Raw genomic sequence first — 16,941 nt, 5'->3', positions numbered from 1 at the left:
CTATGTCCTTAACACATAGAATGTGTTGGGTTGGAAGGGACCTTTAAAGGTCATCTAGTCCAACCCCCCTGCAGAAAGCAGGGACTTCAACTAGATCAGGTTGCTCAGAGCCTCATCAAGCCTGGCCTTGAATGTCTCCAGGGATGGGGCCTCCACCACCTCTCTGGGCAACCTGTTCCAGTGTCTCACCACCCTCATTGTAAAGAACTTCTTCCTAATGTCTAATTTAAACCTACCCTGCTCTAGTTTAAAGCCATTGTCCCTTGTCCTATCGCTGCGTGCCCTTGCAAACAGCCCCTGCCCAGCTTTCCTGTAGGCCCCCTTCAGGTACTGGAAGGCCACTGTGAGGTCTTCCCGGAGCCTTCTCTTCTCCAGGCTGAACAATCCCAACTCTCTCAGTCTGTCCTCATAGGAGAGGTGCTCCAGCCCTTTGATTATCTTCGTGGCCCTCCTCTGGACCTGTTCCAACAGGTCCATGTCCCTCTTGTGCTGAGGGCTCCAGAGCTGGACGCAGCACTGCAGGTGGGGTCTCACCAGGGCAGAGTAGAGGGGGAGAATCGCCTCTCTTGTTCTGCTGGCCACAAATGCCTGTTGTCAAGTACTCATCACTTCTCTGGGATTCTTGACTGGCAACAACTTCTCTGGACTGATCTTCTCTGCCTTTTAGAAGTCATTAGCTGTTATAGGGTGGTCCTTTGCTTTAATCTTGCTGACTTCAACTTCCATAAATTATGGACAATATTGTTGCCTGCTAACTGTTTTTCCTTGTTTGGAATGTTAACAGACAAAGAGGAGAAGGGAGAGTGTATGCAATAAGCTGCAACCTTGTTGCCATCCTGGTTTAAGAAGGCAGAGTCTTTCCCTGACAGTTACTTGTACTGTGATCTTACCAGAGCACAAGCTTAGTCATCTTTGCAGAAATAATGTGATCCTTGCTATTACTGCTGCGAATGCTGTCTTGGGAACAGTGTCTGTTGTTAGCCATACAGGCCATTCTTTTAATCCTTTGTTGTGCTGTTTCTTCTTATGCTTATGTGCGTGCATGCATTTCCACTCATACATACTATGTTCACATACCAGCATTAATGGTTCTGTTGCAAATCTCTGCAAGACCTTCCACAAGCATTTTTGCTACTTGTAGTTATCAAAAGCAGTTATGGTGGTTTAGAAATGTCTAGATTAATGGAGGCTTGAGCTGTAGGGAGTAACTTCCTGCGAAAAAAATAAAATATTTTCTTCAGTTTAAGATTTCTTTTTAAATTGGATTTGTTTTCAAAGAAAATATGTGATAAACGTACTTGAAAAAGCTGTAAAACTTCCTAGTTGGGTTGTTCCCCTCTAACTACTGCTATACTAAAATGTCCTCTCTAGTCTTAAATTTCTGCTTTAATGTACAGGTGAGGTGCGGACTATTTCTGAAAAGTCTTTTCACAAAGTAGGTACTGTAAAACATGAAAATGTATATTCTTACAGAACTTGTGCAGAGACAAAGCTAACTCTTTGGAGAAAATGAGACAGAGGATTGAACGATACAAACAAGATGTTGAGAGATACCATGAGCGCAAGCGCCATCTAGACTTAATTGAGATGCTTGAGAGGAAGAGGCCTTGGGTGGTAAGTTCTATTTTCTTTTCAGTGTTTTTCCTACTTATCCTATTTTTCCTAATACCGCAATATTAGAAATATGCCAAAAGTTTCTTTAAAAGAAATTTGACCAGAGTAACTTGTACATCATTACAGTTGCTTGGTGCAAACACGCCAGGTCTTGAAATACTGTTCTTGACCAGACTTTGATCAGAGATTTTCTTGCATATGTAGCTGGACTGAAGAAGTTTGTTGAGAAGTAACTTAACTAGTTACTGCCCATTTAGGAAAGCCAGTAATATGAGCCAAGAATAGTACTCCTTTTATTCCTTGCAGGCACAACTGGCTTAATTTAAGCTGTGCTTAGGCAGTTCCACTTACTTCTTTCAGCTGTAACTTCTTTTTACAGAACGCGTTTTTTGTGTTGTTTGGTTTTTTTGGATTTTTTTTCCTGTTTTTTTTTTTACAAGTTGCCTTCCCCCTTTGCTAATTTTAATTTATTAATTGAGGTTCGGTGTGCATGACATAAACCATGGTGAATATAGGTTGCCAGTCTCAAAAATGTTGGCATTTGGAGAGATGGAAATTTTAAACTAATTTAACAAATTTAAAAGAGCCTAGAATCAAGGTAATTTATACAAAGCACAATAAGTCTTTCTGAACAGCACTACAATCATCAGATTGTAGTTTGGTTTAATATTGAATGGTTGGACTGATTAAATTATTTATGAACAGTTTAAGTGATGTGGATTTTATTATATTGAAGCAATGTGTTGTTTGCCTTGTTTGCAAGTTTTACAGAATTCATGAAATACAGAACTTCGAAAAATTTACATGTAGTATTTGTGGAGGATGCAAAAAACTTTTATAAGGTACTTTGCAATTTTGCAGATAATGAAGTCTCACATGGGTATACAAAGAACTTTATGTCCCTTGTAGCTTGGAAGGGCAATTGGATTCAGGGAAGGTAACTTCACTGCCTTCAAACCTTCGTGCTAGCAGCACAGAGGGATATAGGAGCAGCAACTGAAATAGATGTATGGTGGTAGGTGCTAAGGAGGTGGGCTATACGCACTGTGCTGTTAGGATTGGACTTCTGCACTTGCTGAATGATGCAGGTCTTCGCTACTAGACATAAATTAGCCTGGCTTAGTTAACAAGAAGAGAGTTATTTTATTAGGAGAGATGTAAGTCTTGAATAGTTAATGTGGACTGGTACTGATTGTTCTCTACTTCAAGATATTTGCAGATGCAGAACTCTGAAGGCTGATCGGAAACTGGCAGGGGGAAACTAAGTTAAGACTCTTGTCTGCTGTCAGTTAGATTGCCTTCCATAAGTTTGAGAACAGTGCTGTTATTTATGTGTTTCTTAAGCAAGTTTAGACAGACTTCTTCACACCTTGCTCTTTCACAGCTGTCTTCTAGACAGTTTGCATTGCTGAGTATATTAAATACTTTTGGTGGGGACACTCAATTAGGAGAAGTTTAACTTTTTGGCCGCTGAATCCGTAGAAACAACAGTGTGTTTTGACACCTGCGTGAAGTTCCAATTTGCTGTACAGAAATCAATAGTGTGTACCAGGTTGTTTACCAGAAGTCACTTGCCTGTGGATAATCTACAGTTGAAATCAAGGGTCATCAATGTAATTGTTTTACTAGGTAGAAGATATTTGACCTACAGGCTGCAACAAAATTTCACGTTCCATTGCAATCTTCAGTGTACAAGATTGTTGCTATTTTGTGGTTTGTCAAATCCTTCTTATAGAAGATCTCTTGGTATCCTCCTAGATTGTGAAATACCAAACTCTCTCTAAAAGAAATGCGTTCTCTTACAAGGGCATATTTCTTTATCATCTGACCTAGCACTGTTTAATCTTAAGAATAAATGTTTTTAATGTCTTAAAATTGGGCTCAGTAAAGTTGAGAGTAGCGCGGGAATTTATTCTTCCTTCTGTGGATCTTCTCCTCCTATCCTCCCCAAAAGGTAGGTGTCTACTTGTAGATGAAACATACCTGGCTGTTTAGAATTGCCTTTGTAACAAAAGAGAATAGCTAGGTGAGACTCCAAAATAGCCAGGAGGCAGATGTATAAACACTGCACTATTTTACTAAATGGAGAAGACAAGCAGCCTGAAAACAGGTCAGATGAAATATGACAGTAGATTATCTCTCGGTCCTAGTGGAAAAGAGGAAGTCTAGTGCTGAACTTCTGTATGTGGAGAATTTTACACCATTTTTATATATGTCTATGCCGAATAGGCTTTTGAGCATCTGCTTTAAATTCCATGAAATGGACCCTAGGAGTACAAGGGTACAAAGGTACAGTATTTCAAGTACAAGTATCATGATTAGGATTTGAGGATTTAGGGGGCATTTTAAGTTCTTATGTGTACCTTAATGGGAATTCCATGAAATGATTGTGTCATCTACAATCAGTGAGCAGATTTAAGGAGCTACAGTTTTTTTGACATAGCCCTTCTTTTGTAGGGTCTTAAAGAAAAGGGGTTTCTTACCCCTCAAAGCTTAAGTTTAAGGTAATAAGGAATACCATAAGGTATACTGTTTTAAGGTAGTGTAGCGGTGGGAGGTGCTGTTCCTCCCACTGTCAATGTCCTGAAAGCGTGTAATTCTGAAAATGTGTTTTGACCAAGTCGTATCCATTCTTCTTTTCTTCCTCTTCCATTCACAATTGGTAATAGCTTTGTTATATAGTTTAGGCAAAAATATCTCTTGGGAGGGCTGGAATCCTTTGGAAGTTCTGCAGATCTTTAGCTAAGTGCATAATTACAGGCATCAAGGTTATTTGCTTAAAGGTTACCCAAATACAGAGGTCTACTGGCAGTCAGGTTTTCTTAAAGTGTTAAAGGGATTTGCTGTATAAAAACCATATCATGACAATTTCTACAGAAACTTGCCTGTACTTTGTATCTGAAGAAATGAGGTTTAATTGTATGTGTGTGCATTTTCTTTAACCTTGAAATATAATACCTTATTTAAAGAAGGGCTGAATTTTAGGCTTATTCTATCAGCTAAGTGGAAGTACAAGTGCTTTACCTCTGTAACTTTGTAATGGTGGCTACTGATTGTACTGCACATCATAGAATTATAGTAGCTTTCTTCAAATACTTTTTGGCTTTATCAGAAAGATTTTATGAAGAAAGAATTTGGATTTAATAGCCTAAGTTGATTTATTTGTGAGTAATCGTGTGTGTTTACAAACAGGGTAATTAAATAACTAATTAGGAAAAAATAGTAGCAGATAAAGCAAAGTTTGTTGTTACATATAAAGCTTGCAGGGTATCTTTATTATTTTTTTAATTCTCCAAAGCTTGTAACAATCCAGGCATATGCTCTAAATCAGGAGCTTTCTTTAGCACCTGCCAAATCCAACAGCTCTCCCTTCCTGTGTACTCCCACGTGCATGTATCTACTCCTCCTCCCTCTGGTCCTCTGAGTATCTTTTTTTTTTTCCTCCTGAACCCTTAACACTCCTTGACAGTCATGTTCTTTTTTTGGTGTTTTTTTTTTGGTTGGTTGATTGGTTTTGGGTTTTTGGGGGACATTGTTTTGTTTGGGGCGGTTGGGTGTTTGTTGTTGGTTTTTTTTTTTTTTTTTTTTTTCCCCCTCCAGAGTGCATAACACACAAAAAAATCACTAGTAATGACTCCGTCAGCCTCAATTCCCACTTCTTGGACTGGACGTTCTTGGTCACCACACTGCTTACCATCTCTTTCTTCTCACGAATGCATCTCCAGTTAAACTCCCTACATGGTGACTTCTGTGATATTTGTGGTGTATGGCGGAGTTCTTGTTTGTTTTCCAAAGTTCTGTTCCGCTCTATCTCTCTCCTTGGTTTACTTCAGGGTTATGTCTGTTACTGGCTCTGATGATCTGTCCAGCTCCTTCCTTTCCTTTCTCCTGAAGTTTTCTGTGGTTATTTGCTCCTTAGCTTGAGGACTTCTGCCTAAGTAGTGCTCAAACTATGGACAGAAGGGCTAAAGAATTACTTTTTCCACACCGATCCCAGATGGACTTAGAGGCAAGGTAATTGCAGACAAATTGGTCATTTCTTCTGCTACTTAAATTGCGTATTATTTAAGAACGATTAAATGTTTGTGCTTGTTCACTGGGGACTAAATGATCCCTACATCTGCAAGTCATAGTGATTAGTAACAGGAGGATTACTTAAGTAGTTTCTCTAATATTAGCTTCTGAATGAGATTTTTCTCCTAAAAACTCATGTACAATTTTATAAAATGTTAGAGCAGTATAAAATACTGGAATAGAAGACAAAAGTGTTTAATTGCTTTGCTTTCAATTCCTCCAAGGAATATGAAAATGTTCGTCAGCAGCATGAGGAAGTGAAACAAAGCCGAGACCAAGCCAAGGAAGAATTGAAGAGTCTGAAAGAATTGCAGTCCCCAGTGACAAAAAAAATCCAAGAAACTGAAGAATATTTTAAGAGCCTGGATATGAAAATCAGAGATAAGGTAGGCATTTTAAGTTCTCAGTTAACATATGTAATATTTCAGGTGTTCCATGTTCAGCTTTGTAAAGCGTAAACCTCTTTCTTTCTAGTATGCCATAATGATGTGTTTCAGAAGACATTTCTCTGAAGTAATCATGCCCTTGGCTTTCACTGCTTTCTCCATATCTCTGTTCCATTAAAAGCAGTAATATTCAATGAATACGTTTCATAGCAAACCTTCAGTAGCGACTCTGAAAGTCCACTCTCTTGGTCTTATAAGAGCATGCAAATTTTATAATTCTCTTCATAGAACCTGCAAAATCTTCGGGGATATAATGTTACAATTTCCCTAGATTAGATACTTACATTAGTAACCTGTTTTCACCTGTTATGTAGTTTGGGTTTGTAGATGCTCTGTTTATCATCTTAAAATGTAGCCAGTTTGGGTAGTTAATTTAAGCTAAATTACAACTTCTCTGGCCTAAAAGCATTCCTGTAATATTTAACCTAATTCCATAAGTAGGGTATAATTTTTTTATTAGACAGTAATCTTCTGTCAGCTGTGCATACTTTTATGCATAAGAGAATTTAATGGTAAACCTACTTGTGCCTTACAGCTTACTATCTGTTTTTTGAATTGCTGCTTTCTCTGGGGATATGGAAAATTACTATTTCTGTGTGACAAATAGGAAAGTACTGTAATTCTCTGCAGAATTTTAACTAGCATGTACTATTCAGGTTGCAGAAGTCATTGTATGCATAGGCTGCACAAATTTTTAATGGATAACCAAAGTTAAATGATAACATGAGAATGTTTGCTGGAGTGAGTTCTGTTTGAAGATCACCGATCAGATCAAAGGACTTGGCGTGGAGGCACATGTGACACCTGTAGAAGACTGCTGTCATGGTGCATCTTGCAGAATCAGGGTCTGAAACATCAATGGCATTTAGTGCACTGCTAATACACTGTCCATGTGCTTTCTTTAAACAAACAGACACCCTTCCCCCAAACAAACAAAAAAACCCACAAAACCGAAAAATAAACCAGAAAGACCAGACAAACAAAACCCACAGACTGTTGTTCACACCACTTCTGGTTTTGTTGTGATGTAAACTGTACCAGGCAATACTGCTTATCCAAGTATGTTATTATCATTATTAAGAAAGGCCTTTGCTAAATGTATCCTTTGAATTTTGTGCTCCAGAGTACTGTAAGTGTTTATTATGCTCTGATTCAAAATATCTAGATGTTTAAAAATGTTGCAGTTTTATTGAAGTGGGCTTTTTTGGGTGTGGTTGGGTGGGGTTTTTTTTGGTTTTTTTGTTGTTGTTTAAGTGTACTTCCTTAGAAGGAAGTTAACAGCCTGAAGCTTGAAATTAATTTTCATAATACAGTAAGGGCCTTCATGCTTGTGAAGTTCTAAGCTTTATTTTCACTGCTTGGTATTATCCTGCTAGATTTTATTTATACCTTTCACTTTAATTGATGTTATACTAATAATATTTTTTCAAACAGAAAAGAATACTACTGAACCATTGCTAACATAATTCTTAGAAGTATTGGGCTGTATTCAAATAAAAGTTATCTTCTGTTGGTATGAGTTATAATCTGTCTGAGAAACCTAGGACAAAACAGTATTAGTTTTAACTTGCAGGGACCATGCTCAGCATAGGCTATTTGCTACGGAACTGTGAAAGAAAAACTGAGGGAATGTACTAGCTGTACTAGCTGATCGACTTACGCTCTTGAATCACTATATTTTTCTGCTCAGTCTAACCTTGTGGAGTATGGCTTTCACACACTAAAGATTCACAAGGTTAAAAGTGGTATTTAATTTGGGCACAGAGAATGAATCAGGTGTATTTTGTTCTACAGTATTCCAGAAGCCAGAAAGATGGGAAGGAGGAAAGATGCTACATTTGAAATAAATAATTTGTAGAAGACTTACTGAGATATTCCAATACTGCTTTCCAGAGATTATTTACCATTTTGATTGTAATATATAGCTGATACTATGTTGTCTATAATATTACAATGAGACATTTCCAAACTTGAGTTTTATTCTAATGATAAATGATATATCCGAGTCTAATTTGAATGATTAATATTCCGTCTTGAAGATGGACCCCGTAGAATCCAAATTCATGGAAAAAATCTTAAGGAAATATATTTTATATCTGGCTATGGCATGAAAAATTTATATGACAACAGACAAGTTAACAAGATGTTAGAGGTGTATTGCTGCTTTTTGAACTATTGTAGCAGTAGCTGTTTTTTGAATACTGAAATATGTTTACCTCCCACATACTTTGTTAGTTGGGCTGTGAAAATGAAGTTCTTTTAAAGGAGAATTAGTGCTGCTTGCACTGTCAGGATATAGTTTTGACCTAAGGCAAAACCCTAAGGCTTTTAAGTACCATACCTTAAAATTGCTTAAATTGATCATTCTTCATTAGTTCTTAACTTTTTCATAGGTGCTGCTTGAATTTATTGTAACTTAGAATTTTATCTTTGTACGTGCAATAATTGGGTGAGCATTTCACAGATAATTACACTGTAAGCCAGCAGGAGTTTATTAGTAAATGATTCTATTATAAAAACAACATAACTTTATTTTTGGCCCAAAAGTTATTTTTTTTTCAAACCAGATTTCAATTTGGCATTAAGGGAAAGCAGTTTAGCATTTCAAGTCCTTTCTGTTTTGGATGCACAGACCTGTAGGGAACATAACTGTCTTCAGGCCCTTTGTCCAGGGTTATATCCATTATCAAATAACTGTAATCCTGACTGCTTCTTGAGATCTTGCTCTTGGTTTGAGGATATGTATGTGAGAGCAGAGATAAACCACCTATTCATTATGCCTTGTTTGCGCTTTGCTGGCAAAAAGCCAGGCATAGTAATACAGATTTTGCCTGAAAGGAGCTGGACTGAAAGTAAAGGCGGAGCTAAATATGGGAAGAAGTTGACTTACTGAGACACTGCATGACTATTTCTCTTGTATCTCTGTGTTAAAACCCTTTTAAGGATTTGGTTAGACTAAGAATTCTTAGTAAAATTTTGTGCTTTGGCTGTGTAGGATATGTAGATTCTGCGGGGGGAGAAATTGGCCCTTTTTATAGGAAGAGGTTGGTAAAATTGTGTGAGAGAAGCCTAGAGTAGTTTCTGCTTTAGGCTCTTCAAAGGAATTTGAACAGAGTGGACTATGCAGTGCAATTTTTTTAGTAGTATTTGACAGTATAAAGCAGTGTGGTGTGGTTTTATCATGAAAACCATAAATACAATTACAGTTGTTAATCGGTTCTGTAAAGTAGGTATATATAAATGTATGATTAACTGAAAATACAATGATAATTGAAAAACTGAATTCCAGTTCCTTATTAGTGTCCTGATTTTGAGAGCCTTCAGAATTGTTTTGTCAATATTTCGCATCGGTTTCCTGGGAGAGAGCTTTCTCTTCAGAGTGTGTGCCTGAGGTCTTTGGAGAGAGCATCATGGAATCAGTACTGCATTGCAGTCAACTGCAAGACCAAGATATTTTATTTCATGTTGCCTTCATGCAAACAACTGTAGAGTTAGGGTCTTAAATATTTGTGCATCTTTCAGGTTGTGGGAGGGGAAAGATTCTGCATGGTTTTATTCTCTCCGTTCTCCATGGAGACTCCATTGTCTCCATAGGAACACATTTCTTCCAGCAAGATTGATTGTTTCCACGTCTGCACTGGAATTTGCTTACAGTCCTTCCATCCTTCTGCAGTGTTCCAGTATTCTGTTTGTATTGTTTTCAGCCTTGAGGGTTCGGGGAAGGAGGAGTTAGGTTTGTAGAGAAAGCGTAGTACACTTTCACTTTGCTCAGGACTCAGCTGTACAAGTGCCTGGGCAAACTGACCTAGTAAGACCTGCTTTGAGCAAGGGGTTGGGTTGCGTGACGCCCAGAAGTCCCTTCCAACCTATATTATTCTGCAACTCTGTAGAAGCTGAGAGGGATAGAGAAAGAGTGGAGATATAAGTGCCTACACATGAGCCAACAAATTGTCAAGCTCAGCTGTATAGGATATAGCTTTAGCACAATGGACTTCAGAGGTGGGATAACTTTGACAAATTCTGTTTTGGCTGTCCTGTGTGTAGGAACTTATACCTTTCTTGCTTTAAGCGTAAGCTTTCCTTGGTAAAGTTAGTTTAGGAAAAGAGGCAAGAACATGTTTTAAGTGAAAGGATTTGAATGTAACATTTTTATTGCAAATGAGGATGGAGTTATTTTAGTTTCAGATTAGGTTAGCAGACTTCCTCTGTCTGTTATGCCCGAATTTGGAGATCTGTAGCTGAATGGTTGTGAACAGTTTATATGCCATTTTTCAGTTCTTCACAAATTGATGAAAATATACATTAGAGATACAAGTAAGAATAATGAGAAGCTGGTGAATATGACTTTGTCAGTAATCAAATGTGGAATAAATACTTAGTTATGCATATATAGAATGTTCTTTAAAATATGACTTCTTTTTACAAATAACTGAATTTATGAACTAAATATCTTACTGTATGCAGGCTGCTGAAATCAAAGACACTTCTCAAAAATGTAAACAGAAGCAAGAGGTTTTGGAGATGAAAGATAAACAAGTAAGTCTTGATATTTGTACTTTTTTGGTGTTTCTTTGCTAATGTATTAATTCAGTCCTAGCTATAGCATATGCTGCATTCAGATAGAATGCTACTTCTTAAATTTGGCAGTAAAACACAGATAGGGTGGGGTTTTTTTGTGTCTTCTCTTCTGTTAGTGGAGAGGTAAACTTCTCTGACGAGGCTGCAAGAGCTTCCACGCTTCACTCTCTCCAGTCTTTAAAACGCCTATTATCAAACAGGTATTACTAAGGGACAGGTGTATGCTACATAAAATCAGTTACCTTAATACAACAAACGTAGGAGTAGGCAGTGTGTGTATGTATACTATATATTACAGGCTTTCTTGAAAAGCTACAGCCTCTATAGTACTGTAATGCACTCTGCATTAAACATGTTCTCAAATAATGTATGCAAGAGGCTAGGGTCGTTGCTTCTGTTAAGTGCGTATGTCCAGAATATGAAAGATATGTTGTAAAACAGAACTTCATCTAACCGCTTGGTCAAGAAATTTATAAATTAAATGTTTAAGGGTGCAGTGTCAGTGTTGCACATTAGGTTTGTGCTGTAGGTTTTATGCAATCTTAGACTAACTTTCAAATGTCTTAAGGAAGATCTTAAGCTTTAAGCTTCTGCTTTTGTAAAACTAAAGGAACTTCAAAAATTGATTTCAAGGCTTGATTGAATTTTTGCTTATGTGTTCCTAAATCTTAACAAAATCTTGTCAGTTCTTCAACTGTCATAGGTCTACTGGAGCTATAAGAGACTCTTTACGGTTTTAGTGAAGGGTTACATCAGCATTAAATACCAGTTGCACAGATATCCTAGTTATTTGTTGTAGGTTTTGTATGCTAAACTCCTTTAATGTTGGAAATACTCAAAATTCTTAGATTGAAGAAATTTATCAAGCTTTGAGAATGAAAAAAGATGAAGAAATGGACAGACAGAGGAAAATACACAACACTCAAAAGCTGATAGAGGACTGGAAGAATGAACTCAATACAATGGAAGTCTCTGAGAATCTTCAGCCACAAACTGATGCTCTTAATAATGAGCTGAAAAAACTACAAGAAGAAAGGGCAAATATTGATAGTGATATCAGTGATATAACAGCAGAGAAAATGAACCAAGAGAGGGAAAAGAAAAGTAAGTTACTAGGGGTTTTGTTTCTTGATTTTTCTTTTCTTTTTTTTTTTAATGACTGTTCATACAGAATCTACTTGTCCTACTGTAGTGAAATAATTTGAGTCATTTACCTCAGGCCTCATAGCTGTGTCTTACACATATAGCAGTGCTCTTGCTCTTGTCTGTGACCAGTTTTAAGAAAAGTAACAGAAACTGCAATTGACCTAAAAATCCTTCAAAAAATCAGTTTCCTCTGATCTCTAGGTAAAGAAGACTGCTTTGCCAGTTTAATTTTTTTCTGTTATTAAATTGAGGTGTGTACTGTTAGCAGGATACAGAAAAACAAAGCTGAAGGAAAAGCAGTTTGCTTTGAAGATGCAGTGTTTAAAATCATCTCCTTGTCAGTATATTAGCTATTGATGCTGCTTTTGGCCTTTCTAGATGAAGTTGAGCTAGCCTTAATAATAGTAATTTCCTTTATACTAGCCTAGGATTTACAATTAATTCGTTCTAAGATACAAAATTAAAAAAATTATAATGTAGCAGTTGTTGTATATATGCCTTGGTGAGCGTAGTATATTTGCACATACCTTTCTGTTGCACTTGTCACAGAATCCAAGAAGAAACTCATGTATAGAGAGACCGAGTGACCGAGGGAAGGAGATGCTATATATTTTACCTTGAGAAGCACAGAAAGTATTTGATCTCTGTTTCTTCTGAATAGCATGTGCATTTGCACACAGTCTATTGTCACACATTTGGTTTTCTGCAAACGTGAAATAACACTCAGAGATTTCATGTTGCTGGTCCCACTACCTCTTTCTCTTGGCATGTTTTTGGTTTTAAATACAAAGATAGAACAAGTTTTGAAAAGAGGTGTTTTTAGGACTAAAATCCTATGTTTTTACTGCGCCACCACGTTTTGTTATAATTTGGGTAAGTCTTCCTTTTATTTTAGATTTTAAGCTTTAATAGTGCTTAATTTTTCTTTAGAATAAGCGGCATCTTGATTGTGGGAATAGAAACTCTTAATTCTTATAATCTTGTAACAACTTTATGGCTGGAGTAGCGTAGTCAATAAATATTAGGAAATGCTGGTTATAATGTGTACTTGCTATGGACTCTGTTTAAGAAACTGCCTTAAATTACAGGAATAATTGATCGTCTCGGACAACTTAATAATATAATGAATATGAAAGAAGAGAATCTTAAAGGGAGATTCCGAGACACACATTCTGCTCTTATGTGGCTAAGAAAGAACAAAGACAAGTTTAAAAAAAAAGTTTGTGAACCCATGATGCTTGAAGTAAGAAAATTTACTTACTTATCACTCTATCCAGTTAATGTTTAGTTTATTTATGCCTTGCAAGGCTTCGAAAATGACATTAAGACTTTCAAGACACATCTTGGAATTTACAATTACATGTGGGATACATTAGCATGGTGAACTGTTTGTAATTTCAATTCTTTAGGCAATGTAGTAATAATCAACATTGAGTAAGATGGGGGGGGGTTCCTTTCCCTTCCCTCCTCATAAGCAATCCTTTATTAGGGACCCCCTTGCAGATTTCCTCTAAGGTACATCCAATCATTTAGACTTAAGTAGTTCTTATTTGCGGCTTAAAAAAGCAGTGATAGTTACAACTGAATACCTCCCCTTACAGCACAGCCCGCTCGGCAGCTGTTACATGTCACTGGATCCCTGGGTGTTTTTGTGGTTTGCTTTGCACAGCCAGCTACAGACGCAGAAACACCTCATCTATCCCTAGTTTTGTTTTGTGTTTTGGTTTGATGGGTAGTGTATTAGCTAGGAATTGCAGGACTAAATTCTCAGAGATACTGCTTTTCTAGTGTATTCCTCCACCATTATCCCATTCATGTGCAATATGTGCTCCATATAATGTGAAGAGGATGGAGAACTCCAGTGCATTTGTCCTCTTCCTCTTCAGAATTGCAAGCTTATTTTGATAGTATAATGCTACAATTTAAATTAGTTGAATGTTGAATATTTGCATACCAATTCTTATGCTTTGTGCATGCACTAGAACTATGCAAAATTACTTTTGTTTAGTATAAAATACCAAGTGTTTCCTGTTATTACCAGAACTTCCAATTCTTCCTGGAAGACCACATCAAGTTAATTTTATAAATGCCTTGATAGGATGCCTTTGCTTTTACTTTAAGGACTCATTAACCTCTGTAACATCCACTAGTGTCTGAATTTTTCTTTGTTATTGTGTAAGTTAGTCTCATGTACTCATTCTAGCTTTCAAATTGCTAGTAAGTGTACCCAGCCTTTGGCTAACTTGAGATTATTAACTTGTAGTTCTGTGTAATTTTGCCTTTGTATGTGACGTTCTAACATTAACATTTCATTCAGATAGGAAAAGCTTCACCCATGTTAGAAGTGGATTTTTTTAATGATATTTTTTTAAGTATTCAAAGAGAATGCAATCAATCCATGAAACTGTCTTTCAAGGGCTTCACAGTTCTGGTGATGTTCACTGTGCCCAAATCGAAGGACATATGAATAATTTAGGTTGAATGTTTCTAAACAGTGAGATACCTTTAGTAGTACTGGAGCAGAGGCACTAGACGTGAGAGGTGGTGATTGCAATTGTAAGGTTAGGGTGGAGCAGAGGAGCGGGAGGTGGTATGATGGAGACAGTGATAGCTCCAGGAATACTGAGAAAGGATATGGATGGCTAAAAACTAAATGCAATGACATGTGAGTTACTGTAGGTTTCCTCCCAAGAGAACTGGTTGCGAAAAGACAGGGAATGTGTCTTTAAAGACATTTAAACATTGTCTTTGTTTTCATTAAATGTAGGCTTGGATATCATCTGACTGCTTAAAATGTTTTGGGGAAGGTGTTAAGTCCAATTGTATTAAATCACTTTCTCATTACCTTTCTTTATCAGATCAACATGAAAGACAATAGACATGCTAAGTATGTTGAAAATCACATTTCAGCCAATGACATGAGGGCTTTCGTTTTTGAGAGTCAAGAAGATATGGAAATGTTTCTTGTGGAGGCAAGTAGGCACAAATTTTAAAAACTGATTAAATACTGAGGTAGGAGCCTTAAACTTTGGAGTTTACCAAGTAAGTGTATTTAATAAGTTTTGATTGGCAAGATCAGCACAATAGCTAATACAAAGTATTCAAAGGTTTTCTTCTGAAATAAGGTTATTTTTTTTAAAGCTTGGACCAACTGGAAGGATGCTGGAATACTCAGAAAATATTTTTTATTCAGAAAATATTTTTTTTTTAGAAATAACTTTTGTCTTCCTTGACAACGCAATAATCACTGAGGAGAAAATACAAGTACAAGAAAATGACAAGAGCAGGAAGCTTCAAATTTAGTACAAAGCATTTCCAATGCCTCCTGACTAAAGAGGCAAGAGGGCATCTTTTGTGAGAACACAATGATCCAACCATCAAATCAAGCTTATATTTTCTTAATACTGCTGTTTCCTGGAGAGATAAGGAGATTTTTTTCCTCTGAGAGCCAGACAGATGACGCAGGAGAAAAAAGCCACAATATACAGCATTAACTGCCATAATGCTTCCTACACTGTCCATGGAATAGTGCAATAGTAATGTGACAAACTATCCTGAAATTTTTGAAGACCTATTCTGCCCTTCACAGAGGCTAGTAATTTTTATATACATGAACAGTAGTGGTGATATCTGAGGTTCTGGGCGCTTCTCTGCCTCCATGGGTGTGGAACGCAGTGCAAGGCTGCTTTAAGCAGCTGAACTGATCTTTCATTTGTATCCTCAGTCTTTTCTGACCTGACCTGTTAGGATCAGGCTTTTCAGAGCCTCTGTAGCCAGCGGTCTGCGATTATTTGTGCAAAATGGCCATACAACCTGAAAGAGGGGGCTTCTTTATGACATCCAGCTTGTCTATTTAAATTGAGAATCTGGCTCTGGGTTTCTTTGGTTGCTTTTGTTTTCTCTAATGCATAGTATTTTCATAGAGAGACATTAACTGAGCTTGGCTTTTAGAGAACTCAGTCATGCCTGAACCAGAGTGCATTTTTATGGGTTCTTCAGAGGTTGTCAGTTTAAAATAATTCCAATTCTGTGAATCAAGAATGAATTCTTGACTTTCATATAGTGAATTTTTCCGCTCTTTTTTACAAAAAAATCTAATGTAATATATATTTAGATGCGTGATCATCAGAAACTAAGAGTGAACGCTGTATGCGCACCTGCTGAATCATGTGCTGAAAGCTTACCTTCGAGACCTATTGAAGAATTACGGTATGTATCAGATCATATCAGTAGGGAATGGTTTTAAATACAATATTTTGGTGGTGTTGCTATATTTTAGAATTTTCTGTGCAAATCAGATTTTCACCAATTCAATTCTTTATGACCCTTCAGTAACTTCAGCTTGGTTATCTACCAGATTTGGTTTCTGATTCATGCTTTTTTTTTTTCTTCTCTTTAGCCGATACGGATTTTTCTCATACTTACGAGAGTTATTTGATGCTCCTCGTCCTGTAATGAGTTATCTTTGCTCACAGTACCGTGTTCATGATGTCCCTGTGGGAACAGAGAAGACCAGAAACATGATTGAAAGGGTGAGATGTCCTAAATACAACAAATACACTGGTGGTCTAGAGTTTTATTTCAGAAATTCTTTAGAAAGTTAAGTGGAGAAAGCAAAAAATTGTTTTAGTCTTCAAATTGGCCTTTAGTCACTTCTTCTCACTTGAAGAGCTCATTATACACAAACGTGTTGCCAGATATTTTAACAAATCCAATCAGTCTAATGCAGTACTTCACAGAAAGTTAAATATATCTTTCACCTGCATACTGTTCCAAGTCAGTTATATTAAGTTTTTTTTATTATAATAAGTTCTACTTTAAGTGCCTGAGATATTCTGGGCAAAATTTTGATCAGTTACTAGTATATGACGATGCTGACCTGTCACAATGATTAGAAGCTCCCTTTTTTTTTTTTATATACATTAAGATGTTCAGTTTCTGGAAAATACAGTTGTATTTGGTCAGAATTGATGTGATAAATGGTATATAAACCTTTTGGATCCTTAGAAATAGACTGAGAGCTCCCACTGGGAATAATGTCCCTATCTTAGTCTTTCATGGGTTCTTGCAAGCTCATCAGTGC

The 16,941-nt window shown here is 36.9% G+C and overlaps 1 protein-coding gene across 1 annotated transcript in view; it reads left to right on the top strand.

Annotated features, from left to right (window-relative positions):
* SMC5 (structural maintenance of chromosomes 5) overlaps positions 1-16,941 on the top strand; it is a 55,733-nt gene that overhangs the window by 9,942 nt on the left and 28,850 nt on the right. Inside the window, exons 6-13 of the mRNA XM_054184916.1 lie at positions 1,474-1,614; positions 5,913-6,074; positions 10,599-10,670; positions 11,561-11,816; positions 12,947-13,101; positions 14,717-14,830; positions 15,973-16,067; positions 16,258-16,390. Coding sequence (XP_054040891.1) covers positions 1,474-1,614; positions 5,913-6,074; positions 10,599-10,670; positions 11,561-11,816; positions 12,947-13,101; positions 14,717-14,830; positions 15,973-16,067; positions 16,258-16,390 — 1,128 coding nt within the window. The remainder of the gene's footprint in view (positions 1-1,473; positions 1,615-5,912; positions 6,075-10,598; positions 10,671-11,560; positions 11,817-12,946; positions 13,102-14,716; positions 14,831-15,972; positions 16,068-16,257; positions 16,391-16,941) is intronic.

The sequence above is a fragment of the Rissa tridactyla genome, chromosome Z, assembly GCF_028500815.1.
Source record: "Rissa tridactyla isolate bRisTri1 chromosome Z, bRisTri1.patW.cur.20221130, whole genome shotgun sequence".
Taxonomy (NCBI): Eukaryota; Metazoa; Chordata; class Aves; order Charadriiformes; family Laridae; genus Rissa; species Rissa tridactyla.
Note: the sequence above shows the minus strand (reverse complement) of the source record. Positions and strands in the feature narration are given on the sequence as shown.